The following is a 12742-nucleotide window of genomic DNA, read 5'->3' as shown; positions in this document are numbered from 1 at the left end:
ACTTTGAATTTAGATTTTGGTTTCTTGCAGCTGAAAGCACTTTGATACATACCTAAACAATTTCACAAGTCAAAGACTGAGGCCTGGTTAAAAACAAAAAAACCCCAATAACAAAAGGTGAATATTGTTCCTGGACTTCTACACCAAGTGGTAAAAAAAAAAGCTATGCTGGTGGAAAGCCTGCATGCTCTCATGTAAAAGAGCTACACAGTATAAGGCTGTGGAGTTAGTTCTTCCGTCAATTAGCAGGCACGTCGCAGAGGAAGAATAACCAGCATAGTTCACACATGCAGTATGTTGGAGGAAACATGTGAAAGGTAAATAACTATTTAATCTGAAAAGAAAAAAACATTGCCACAAGCAAAAAAGTAATACTATCACTATTTGTGTACAAAGAGTTCTACAGGATGTACTGTGGACAGATACAGTTGTTAAAAAAAGACTAAGTCCCCGCTCTCATGAAACTTATAATTAAAGAGACAGATGAAAAAATATACACATGGTTACTGAGTACGGTAAGTGATGAGAAATGACAGGCACAGAAGTGGGTAGTCTTCTGTTAACTCGGAGAGGTTTTCTGCTACGGGTTTGAGCTTGAATTTTAAAGGTTAGTAACACTGGGAGGATGTGGGAAAATGGTGCATTATAGGAGGAGGAAAAGATAAGTATTTAGGAACATGAGTGGAAAATTTAGTAACATGCTGCTGAGTTGGCAGCAGGCAAGGTTCTAGATGGTTCCATTGCCAGATTCACAACAGTGGGGGATAAGAAAGAGCAAACTTATAATTGGGGATAGAGCCTCAATCAAGAATCCCTGTTCTACTATGTCCTAGCTGTCTGACCTTGGACAAGCTACTTAACTCTCTCATGTCAGTTCCCTCATCTTATAAAATGGGTAAATGTAGTTGGGGGGTGATGTAAGGATGAAATGAGATGAGGCATGTAAAGTGACTTGTATTATTAGGAACTGCTTAATCATGATAGTTATTATCATTCTTAAATCCACAAGCAATTCACCCAAATTAATTTCAGAGCATTTATAAGGCAAACATATATAAATTTGATATATCTATTACATCAGGTTTGAAAAAAAGCTCTTTGTTTTTAAACAACCAATTGCAACCCATTAAAAAAACTAAATTAAAAGGAAAATAATGATACACTAAGAAAACGAATTGTGATAAGAGATTATAAATACATTTATTGATAGTATTATTCAATGTTGAATGTAGAGAATAAAATACAAAGAAATAAGCACTTAAAAGGAAACATTAATGTTAAAAAATGCAATTTATTTACATATACATTAACCAATTTTGCATATCTGTTTACATTTACAAACAAATGTAAAGCTAATTCCAAAGCTTTCATTCTGAATATACTTTGATTTCTAGTGTTCTCCATCCTAGAGGCTGCTGTTTTTTGCTGTACTTACACCAAGTATGATTTATTTTGTTTGTATCTAACCTAAAAGCAAGACTCTGTGAGCTGATAATGAAGCAGCCAGGTAAATCACAAATGTTAAAATGGCTCTTTAAGAGAGGATAAAGCCACAGGAAAGAAAATCCCTCAATCCTAGATACATAAACACGAAAGAGAAAATATCAAGAAGCAAAAAGAATCACAGAAATACTAACTCTATTCTAAACTGTAATTTCTAATTCTAGCAACAATTCAACTAGTAGTAGCTTAGATGCCTTTGTTCTAAAAAATAAAACCATTAGTTCTTTCACTATGATTTTCTGACAATACCCGATGAATAATTATCGTTTTCATATTCTTTAACAATCCGAGAATATGACTTATACCTAATAGAATCATTAACAAAAGAGGACTTCAAACATACTGCTGAAAGCTGCAATACAGTTTGGGGGCCAGATTTCAATTTACATAATATTATCATTCATAAAGATTTTACGACACCCAGTACAATAGTGTTCAGCATTGTTAACTCAGAGATGTTCCATCCGTTCTTGCCATCAGAGAATTAGTGACATGGACGGAACTGTTATGACAGTTCCTACAGCCCTCTAAATAGGACTGCACATGAAATGAAATAATTATGAACTATGATACAATTGTGACAATACACCTAGCTTATTTTTTTTTTTTTTTTAAAGATTTTATTTATTTTATTTTTCCCCCCAAAGCCCCAGTAGATAGTTGTATGTCATAGCTGCACATCCTTCTAGTTGCTGCATGTGGGACTCGGCCTCAGGATGGACGGAGAAGTGGTGCCTCGATGCGCACCCGGGATCCGAACCCGGGCCACCAGCATCGCAGCGCACGCACTTAACCACCAAGCCACAGGGCCGGCCACACCTAGCTTATAGAACTGAATTTTTCACAATAATAGCGCTATGGAATTATAGTGACAGTTAAATATCAGAATTATTTTTCCCTGCTAACTATTGAGTAGAAAAACAGTTTTCTGACTGTATTTTTAATGAACAGGGTATTGAAATCAACACTAGGGGAAATTGAAAAGTGAACAAAATGAATTCCTCAAGTTCATTTTCCAGATATTAAGAAGCAAAGCAGCTGACACAAAAAATTCAAAATTATCCTAAAAACAAATGAACACAAGATCAATCATTTTTGAAGAAAATATAGCTCATTTTCAAAAGTTCTGTTTGTGACTAGACTTGAAAATACTAAAATGAACCAAAGAGATTCCAACAATGCTGCTTTGCTATATAGGATTTGAAAAAAGCACTTCAAGTTTTAAGCTGAATGTTTCTTTCTCTTCCCTACCCCCAGAGAAAGTAAATAAAAGGAGAAAAGGGACTCCTGCAAAAATAAACAAACAAAAACAAAATAAAACTACCAACCTAAACTAATCACATAGGAAAAACCTTTATCTTTTTGAACACTTTAGTTGGTCTTATATTAGGGTAAGGTTCTATAGTGAAGACTTTCTAGTCTTTTACTTCATGTTTCATTCTTTAGCTATTTCCATGTTTTTATCAACAAGGCTATGTGTAGGTTTTCCTAAGAAGTCAGGGTGAGTCAGAGGTAGCTTTAGGATGCAGTATATTTGACCATAGTGTGTAGTTAGTTCAAAGGAACATGTCGTTCTTTTAAAAGGATTATAATATGTAAAAATGCAAAAAGAAAAAATGTACATCCCTCACTGCCTTGCACTAAGAGGAAATTTCTGAGAAACTGAGAACAAACACTGGAACCCAGCATTTGCCTCATCTCCCATGAACTCCTTTAATGCACCAGTTCAGGCTGGTTTTCCACAAAGGGTAGCACCCCACTCACATAGTAGGCAATGCCAAGAGACAGCAAAGCAATGACGAAGATCAAGAGCAACACCCTCCAGAAGCCCAGATCCTCTACGAACTCCTGCCACGTGGTTCGGAAGCTGGACAGGACTCCTTCACCTTGCTGCAGGCTGGGACTGAGGAGAGAATGGCTTTCCATGGCACTATGAAAGACACAAAGAGAAAAGAGAGAGCATGGAACAACACACGGCACCCATATCAAAAACATGAAACCACAGGAACTGGATTATTTAGGAAACTAACCATACAACACAACACTTACAAGAAGAAAACTTACAAATATATACAAATACTCTCATACACTTACATACTGAGTCATCTCGACAATCTACCTTAAACTGTAAACTGCTAACCCGTAATGATTATGTTTCTTGGTTTAGTATCTAGAAGAGCCAAAGTTAAAAGTCCTTTTCTAATAAAAAAGTCCCAAGCAGAAGTCTTAAAGTAGGTCAAATGAGTTGTTTCCATCAGATACTAAACCAAAACACATTTTGGTTATTTTAAATTTAGAAGAATTCAAAATAAGGATTCATAACTTGAGAATTTATGTTAATAAAAATAAGCAAAGATGGCAAAATTTAAATCGTTTTATACAGTGTGTGAATCTTAAAGTGAAAAGATAATTTTTATTAATTTAGTTCAATAATCTGACCAGTGAAGGAATTCCTTCTTTTAACTGTAATCCTCTAATAATGGATGCTTACTCCTCAGTCTGTTACACATGTGGGCAGGTCTAGTCATTAGCAATTCTTCTTAATAGTTTCCTCCCATTGGTTCTAGTTTTATCTTGTACAATAATACAAAATAAGTTTATTTCTCTTCTGCATAAAGGCTGAGTCTAGTTGAAAATAAGGTAGTACAAATATCATAAAAACACTGATTTTGGTTTTCAGAACTCTGTCAACAAGAAATATGACCACTACAAATAGAAAACAGTATGTCTGACGTTGGTATCTGGAAGGCTGCACTGTGATGAATTCAAAGCGCTAAGGAATTAGCACCCACAACTATATCACAACACACAGGTCCAGTAACAGGGTATCATTTAGATTAAAGCCATAATGACCAGAATCATACATATCAACTATCTATTGCTTACAAAAGGTCATTACTATCCACCCTACACCCCTCACCTCATATTCTTCCAACCATCTGGGCACAGAACAATAGAAACAGCATGAAACAAAGTCTTAGAGTCTGGTTCACCATGCAAAATTGGCAGTTATTTTAACATACAACTTTATTTTACTTCTTGACCAGAGGCCCTTCCACCCTTACTAGTATCAGAGGTCTTCTCTAATTATGGGAAGCTGACTTCCTCGGGGACTAATCTGTTTGACAACCAAACTTTTTTAATATTGAGATGTTTATTCTCTGAACAAGAGAAGGCATTTTCAGTGGGAATCTACAACCATATAGAAATTTAAGGAAACTGAAGCAAGTTCAAAAATAAGATTAGAACCTGAGAAGGTTTAAACACATAAAACCATAAACAGATAAACAGGTTCAGGAGAGGTTAATTTTGACTTATATGAAATTTATTGACTATGGCCGAGTTAACATGCTCTCATAATCAAAGATGTTAGATATAAAATGAGAATTCAGTCGAGCATTCTTCTAGGAGCTCACGAAGCTCTGCCTATTAAGAGTTTTCTACGGTGACTTTATCCCATGAGATGTTTTCTACTGTCCAGTTAATACCTGATGCTATCATGATGGTATGTATGTGCGCATATGTATGTAATATTTTTTTGTATAAGTGTCATCTACACTGTCTTTGTCAGTACAAAGTAAAAAGCAACTAAATTAAGCTTAGGATATGGGGGAGCGGGGAAATATTTTTCATCAACTTGATTTATAGACCCTTATGAAGTTATCCTATATCTCAGGGAATCCTAAGGGAAATGGAAAATACTAAATACACTGAAAACTTTGCTTTATTTTCTGCTCTAGAGAAGGCTAATCGTGACACATTATGGCGATGCCATAATGCCACATGCTAGCCCATCCCTTTAAGCTTTTCTTTCCTACTTTTTTTATTGATATAATGCACATATCAGAAAATTCATCTTTTTAAAGGTACAATTCAGTGGTTTTTAGGATATCATAAAGTTGTACAACTATTTCAACTATCTAATTTCAGAACATTTTTATCACTTCTATAATACACTCTGTAGCCTTTAGCAGTCACTTCCCATTGTACCTTCTCCCAGCTCCTGGCAACCACTAATTTACTTTCTATTTGCTGATTCTGGACATTTCATATAAATGGCATCATATACTATGTTGCCTTTTGTGACTGGCTCCTCGTACGCAGCATGTGTTCAAAGTTCATCCATGTTGTAGCATGTTATCAGTATTTCATTCCTTTTTATGGTGGAATAATATTCCACTGGATGGATAAATGACATTCTGTTCATTTATTCATCAGTTGACAGACTTTTGGGTTGTTTCCACATTGTGGCTATTATGAATAATGTTGCTATGAACATTTGTGTATAAGTTTTTGTGTGAACATATGTTTTCAATTTTCTTCGGTATATACCTAAAAGTGGAATTGTTGGGTCATATGGTAACTCTGTGTAAGTTTTTGAGGAACTGCCAAACTGTGTTCCAAAACAGCAACACTATTTTACATTCCTATCAGCAATACATGAGGGTTCCAATTTCTCCACATCCTTGCCAATACTTATTATTGTCCATCTTTTTGATTATAGCCACCCTACTGGGCATGAAGTGGTATTTCACTGTGGTTTCGACTTGCATTTTCCTAATGATCAATGATGTTGCCTTTAAGCTTCTTAATTTAAACTTCAACATTGCATTTCTATCATGACACTGAGGGACAGGAGTAAGATAGGACAACCAGGTAGTAGAAGTATTAATAACTTAGTTTTTGAAGAACTGGCTTTACACAATGCTGTAAAAAAAACCAAATTCTCATGCTGAAGTGAAATGGCAGGTATGTGAAAAAAGCTGGAGTAAATATTTCATACTGAGCTGCTCAAATGACTAATCACTTCTTAGTTAATAAGTAATCACAACTGAGGCTAAATGAAGTCAAAAGCATATTTCTGATAAAGAGGTGCCAAGAAACTGGCTATTAACAAAATATACCAAGCAAGGTTCATAAAATATACCAAGCAAAAACACATTCTTGGACATTTTTCATGGCAAAGAAGCTTAAAGAATTATGAAAATAAATTTCAAGTTATTTTGGAAGAACATGATCTTTAACAAATAATAGATAACTCAATGTTATTAAATTGCTTATGGCATTCTGACTGTTGATCCAGAGTACACAGGAGAGAGAAAAAGAGCTTGCCAATGCATCTTTGACTTCTATCTACTTGTCAGCTTTTGGTGATAACTCATGAAGAGCATGCACTGTTCTAGAAGTAAAACACTTTAACTTTTTTTCACAGTAATAAATGCTTGAAAGTATCTAAAGAAAACAGTCCGAAGTTTGAGAGTGGAATTAATGGTCCCCAAGGAGTACACCAGCCAGCACGTGAAGAGGGAGGAAAGCAATCACCGGTACAAAGGAATCAAATAAAGGGAGAACTATGGAAAATAAAGAGGATTTCATTTTGAACTCACAGAAACAACGATCCCAATAAGTGAACCATATGATCCTAATGCCAAGTCCTGGTCAGTCAGCTACTGGGTCAACAGCTGATGAGGGCCTTTGAAATATATTTCACTGAAAATTTTGGGAGGAGACTATAGTAAGCTCATCACCCTTCTTACCTGGTAACATCTGGAAGGCTGAAACTCCACGGTGGTCAACCAAACTACATGCTAGTACAACTAAGTCTGGCCTACTGACTTCACCTGCTGAGCCAGAGAAGCCAGAAAAAAGATAATTTGTTACCTTCTCAGTGCTCCCTGATCTGTGTTCTAAACTGGTTCTAGATGAGAAACGATGAGATACTTAAGACCCTGTCAGTCACTACATCTTAGCTTCAATTACTTATAGGAGCCCAAATTAAATTTCATTGTTCCAAATCATGTGAAAATCACTTTCACTTTCATATTACTGAATTGTATATGCATTAAATCTTGTATTACTTTCTCTCCTCCTGTTTCACTTTTCCCTCAGCACTCTACTTCCCTACCCTTGAAACTACCTTTTGGTCTTTTCTAATACTGTCTAGGTTTTAGCCTTACTTGTTTTTCTCCTCCTTTTTTTGAATTCCATTCTTTTTGTGACCTGTACTTAAAATTCTCAAACTCCTGTTTCCTTCCCTCATATTCAGCTTTTAACTACCTCTTCTCCCTTGGACTGCCAATACAGCACATTTCCTTGCACAGTGGCTAACAGAACATGATGTGCATGTGGGCACGTAGTACTTTCTTTTTTTTTTTTTTTTTTTTAAAGATTTTATTTATTTATTTTTCCCCCAAAGCCCCAGTACATAGTTGTCTGTCATAGCTGCACATCCCTCTAGTTGCTGCACGTGGGACGCGGCCTCAGCATGGCTGGAGGAGCGGTGCCTCGGTGCGCACCCGGGATCTGAACCCGGGCCGCCGGCAGCAGAGAGCACGCACTTAACCGCTAAGCCACGGGGCCGGCCCATGTACTTTCTATTAATAGCTTCTCAATTATAATCTGGAGCCATAAGGACCTATATAAAGTTCAAAGAAAATATCAAAGCTCTGTACTTGAAAGCAAATAAATCAAAAGCTCACAAATTGTCATTATAGATCCAAGTATCTAAAGTGACTTGCCCTTAAAAAACTATATCTTAAGTACCTTTCACTCTCAGCTGTCTGCATGGTCTCCAGTTTTGAGTGGGTTCCTCTGTTAAATCCTTTTACCTCCTGTTCTTCCAAAGATTCCAGCAATCGGATGACATCTTTATTCACTCCCCTGCGCTTTGCCAGAACTAAGGGTGTAGCACCTTGATGATTGCTAAAAAAGTTCATGAAAATAAAGAGGTCATTTTAGCAGTTGTATTATCTTGTTAGCAACTATTTGTGTAGATCTCAGTGAAGAAGGCACGGGCTCAATTAACTCTAAATTTAAAACTCAGCAGAACCAATGGCTGAGCTGGAACCTGAATTTTGAGTTAACCTATTTTTTTTCCTTCTAGGGAAAAAGAAAAAAGAATATATTGGCAAAAGAGTGGATAAAAGAGAGTAAATAAAAGAAAAAGAAGGCATCTTTCCAGAAATTAATTGGAAAGTCTAGTTCTTGATTCATTCTTATCTGACATTTACATTTTATTGGAAGAGTGTACATAAAAAAAAAGTCTAAGAATTAAAAAAAACCCAAAAACCCAAAAGCAACCAAATAAGCTGCTTTGATCGACTAGCTATTTAACACCAACAACAGGAGAGAGCCCGCTAACACTGAGGCCCGGAGTCAACTCCCACCACATTTCGTCCTCCGCAGTAGCAGAACCATTTAATGTCCTATTCAGATTTAGGGACATTATAGCACCAATAAATTAGGGCAATATGTAACTGTAGTTTAAAGGTCAAGCTGTTTTAAAGGTGGCCTGACATCTTTTCCACTCAAGACAGAACGTATCACTAACACAAACAAAAAAACCCATGACTTCTTCAAAATGTTCAGTATAAAAAGGACTTTGAGCCCCAGAGAGATTATGAAGCTAGCATAGTATATTATATGATAGAAGGCAAACAAGCTTTGGAATCAGGTGGAACTAGGTTCAAATTCCAGCTGCATGACCTTTGTTAAGTCATCTAACCTTTCTTGTCTAACTATTTCATCTGTAAAATGAAGATAATACCTATTGCAAGAACTATTCATTCTGAGGATTAAATGAGCTAACATAAGTAAACACAGCGCCCAGCCCATAACTGATTTTCTTTTTTTTTTTAAAGTTTTATTTATTTATTTATTTATTTATTTATTTATTTATTTTTCCCCTAAAGCCCCAGGCGATAGTTGTAAGTCATAGTTGCACATTCTTCTAGCTGCTGTATGTGGGACGCGGCCTCAGCATGGCCAGAGAAGCGGTGCGTCGGTGCGCGCCCGGGATCCGAACCCAGGCAGCCTGCATCAGAGCGCACGCACTTAACCGCTAAGCCACGGGGCCGGCCCATCATAATTGATTTTCAACAAATATTAGTTTTCTTCTTTTTCCCATATCTTACAATACACAATTAATTAGTAGTACATCCTAGCCACTATTTTCATAGAAAAACTTACACTGCTTCAGCATAAATCTAGAAGTCAGCCCCTTGTTCCCTCACTTCCCTAACAAAATTACACTGTCCTCAATGCCTTTCTGAACTTGTCACTACAACTGATCAATAAGGAAACAAAATCAATAGACTCTGAGATTACACTATGGGTTGGGAGACTAATGGAAAGAACTGACTAGACTTTAAAAACCACAGGGAACTTACCAAATATCAATTTTGAGTCCATTGGAAACTAAGAATTGAATAGTATCCACATGGCCACAGAGATGAAGAGCTGTGTTTCCTTGATAATCCGTGGCCAGAAGATCAGCACCAAATTTATGCAACAACTGGCAGATGTCTACATTTCCTCGGGCTGCTGCGAGGTGAAGGCCTGTTCTGCCCCTGCTGTCACGAATGTTTGGGTCAAAGCCACTTTCCAAAAGCCGCTTGGAATAGTTAAAGTCTCCATCAGTACAGGACTGTAGCAAGGGCACATTAGTCTGAGAAGAATCATTTACAAAAACGTAGGACATTGTTTTGATGTGGCAGTTAGAATACGCCTGTAATGAAATATGAGGTGAGTGAGATTTGGTGAAGCCAAACTAAATCCAGACAATGAAGTCATTTAAAAAAGCACTGTTACTTATTCTTCTTGGCCTCCTGCCTCTAATAAATTACCTCACCAAACAGGAACCACAACAAAGTTATCAATAATATTTTATTTTCCATTAAAATGTCTTATTTTTTTCATATATGCTGGATCAAAATTGCAATGAAATTACTATACAGTTCTATTTTGCTTTTCATCATGTAAAAAAACTAAGAGAGATTTTTAAAGTTAAGTAAGATATAACTGCTTAGATTTAAGTTTACTGCATTGTCAGAAGACATAGATATGTGATCCTTAAACTTCAAAGACCTACCTACACACACACACACACACAAATGCTACTGCTGGTAGAGATTCTTCTTTAAAACAAGTAATCCTCTTTCATATATTTGCTTATTGTATTTGAGGTATGCTATGTGGTAAACACAACTACCTGCTTAAAAGTTAACTAAATCAGCATAAAAAAAAATAAAATAACTTCATTCACATTCAATGAGGACCCACTGAATGTTGTGTTTATAGCACTGACTTCAAATTTTAATAGAAAGAGAAAAGCTAAGGAAAGCAACAAACTGAATTTAAAAATTGGAAATATCATAAAATCAATTTAGACTGTCTGTCTTTTTACAGTATTCCTGCTATTCTGCACTGTTCTGTGGTTATCTAAATATCTGATTTTGCCAAACTTCCGTTGTCTGAAGACTGAGAGCTGAGGAAAAACAGGTCTGTCTGGGAATAGAGAAGTGGGACAACAGCAACAATCCCACTGTGTCCACTCTAATATTTCATCCATCTGAGTAACCTAGCTTCACCAGTCCGTTGGTCCACATCTCTCTCATTGACACTTCCCTGACTCAGAGGTTTCTTTGTGTGTGTATGTCTCTCTCTCTCCTCCCCTTGGTTCATTTAAGCAAAACCTAAAGCCTGACAACAGAAGCTTTACTAAGAAATTGAAGAGAAAACAAACCAAACCAAAAAACATAAAGGCAGAGACTGATGTTTTGATAGAGATGGTTCCCGTTACAAAAGCTTAGTTACAGACAGGCTTGACTCGTAGTTTATTATGCAAAGTCTTTCTCTCTGGAACACTGATGCAACTGGATGCCAGACCAATCTACTCTTGTGCCTATCCTTAAGGGGATTCAGGAAAGCATGGCTCTGGAGTTTGGTGAGATTCTTGACCCGTATTCCTTTCAGCCTGGTTTCCCAGCAGAGCCACTGTCCCTCTAGTCCTGGGCTCCCCTAACACGAGAGCTCTGCTGCTGCCATGGGTTAATCTGTGCAAACGGGAAATATTAACACATACTGAGGGCCTGTTCTGAGCCAGGCATTGCACTAGGGGTTCTTAATGTATTTTATTTAATCTTTCTAACAACTCCATGGTAAGGTTTTTTAGACCTGAATTTTAGTAAGGAGTCATTGAAGGATTTTAAGCCAAGGAAATGGTATGGTCTTATTATATTAATCTTTCAGAAAGATTATTTTGTTGGCAATATGGAGAAGTTAGATTGGAGGGGTCAAGACTGGAGACAGGAAGATCAGCCAGTAGATCACTGTAGAACTCTAGGCAAGAAATGATGACAGCCTGATCTAAGGCAGTGGCAGAGACAAGGGGGCACACTGGAGGGAGAATATGGAAGATAGAATCAGCACAACTTAATGACCCATTGGTTATAAACAGTGAGGAGGAGCTGTTAAGGATAATTCTAAATAAGGGGAAAATCTGCTTATGATAAAGAATTACAGAGATCAAGATAAAAGAAACTTCAGATTTTGACATTAAACAATGATTTTTAAAGAAATTAACTCATGAGAAGAAATTACTCAATAAAGTAGTCAAGAATTCTCTTTTGAGGGAAACTCCCTATCTTCCCCTGCAGTATTCATTGGATTGGATCATAAAAAAGACAAAGCTATCACAAACTTTTTAAAAAATAAAATACCACATATCAAGTGCTTTTTAAGAGGTAATGTGTTTTGGTTAAATTCTGTAAGAATAGACAATGAAAAACAATCTACTTGGTGTTTTGGTTCAAACACAGTAAGAATTCTTGTGGTTTGCAGACTGGGATTCTTTTGAATGTTGGCTCAGTAAAAAGGCAAGCCTTTCTTGTCTATTTTTTAAGTGAGAATAAGTGTGATGTATTTCATGAGTTTCTTTGTGTCCTTGAGAAACTGCTAACCTTACCCCCAAATTTAATACGCCCAATGATAGATAACATTTTCATCTTAATCACACAACTGAATCTGCCCTAAAGCAAGGCCACAGTTCAATGAAGCTTTCACATATTGTGAGGAAGTCCACAGTAGAAAATACTCACGTAAGCCTTAAGATCAGATCTTTCTTTCAGTGGTCACCCGGCAGTTTCTCTGAATTCTTAAGGAGGTTCAATAGAATATTCAGATATGTGCAGGCAAGGATCTACAGTAAACAAAAAATTCAATTATAACAAAGATGTGGCGTGAAAAAGGACTTGCTGTTCTATTAAATACAGACAAGCTAGTGGGGCCTGTAGATATTCTCCAGAAAATCTGTGGGTGAGGCATCAACTTGTGAGGCTAGTAAAGTAACTAACGAATAATAGAGTAATGAAAAGGAAAAAGAAGGGGGTTAATAAGGAGTGGCTCTGCTGCCCACAAACAAGAAAGCATGGTCAGAAAGATAAAAGAAAAAGAATCAAAT

General features: G+C 36.6%; 1 protein-coding gene across 1 annotated transcript in view; it reads right to left on the bottom strand.

Annotated features, from left to right (window-relative positions):
• Positions 1-1175: 1175 nt before the first annotated feature.
• Positions 1176-12742, bottom strand: part of ANKRD46 (ankyrin repeat domain 46) — a 42290-nt gene continuing 30723 nt past the window's right edge. The window contains exons 2-5 of the mRNA XM_087447579.1: positions 12381-12481; positions 9672-10009; positions 8047-8205; positions 1176-3433 (exon numbers count right to left, since the gene is read on the bottom strand). Of these exons, the coding sequence (XP_087303705.1) occupies positions 3217-3433; positions 8047-8205; positions 9672-9982 (687 nt within the window). The 5' untranslated portion in view covers positions 9983-10009; positions 12381-12481 and the 3' untranslated portion in view covers positions 1176-3216. The remainder of the gene's footprint in view (positions 3434-8046; positions 8206-9671; positions 10010-12380; positions 12482-12742) is intronic.

The sequence above is a fragment of the Ceratotherium simum genome, chromosome 23 (genome assembly GCF_057802395.1).
Source record: "Ceratotherium simum simum isolate JZ-2026a chromosome 23, ASM5780239v1, whole genome shotgun sequence".
NCBI lineage: Eukaryota > Metazoa > Chordata > Mammalia > Perissodactyla > Rhinocerotidae > Ceratotherium > Ceratotherium simum.
This window is presented reverse-complemented; position numbering and strand designations above follow the sequence as displayed.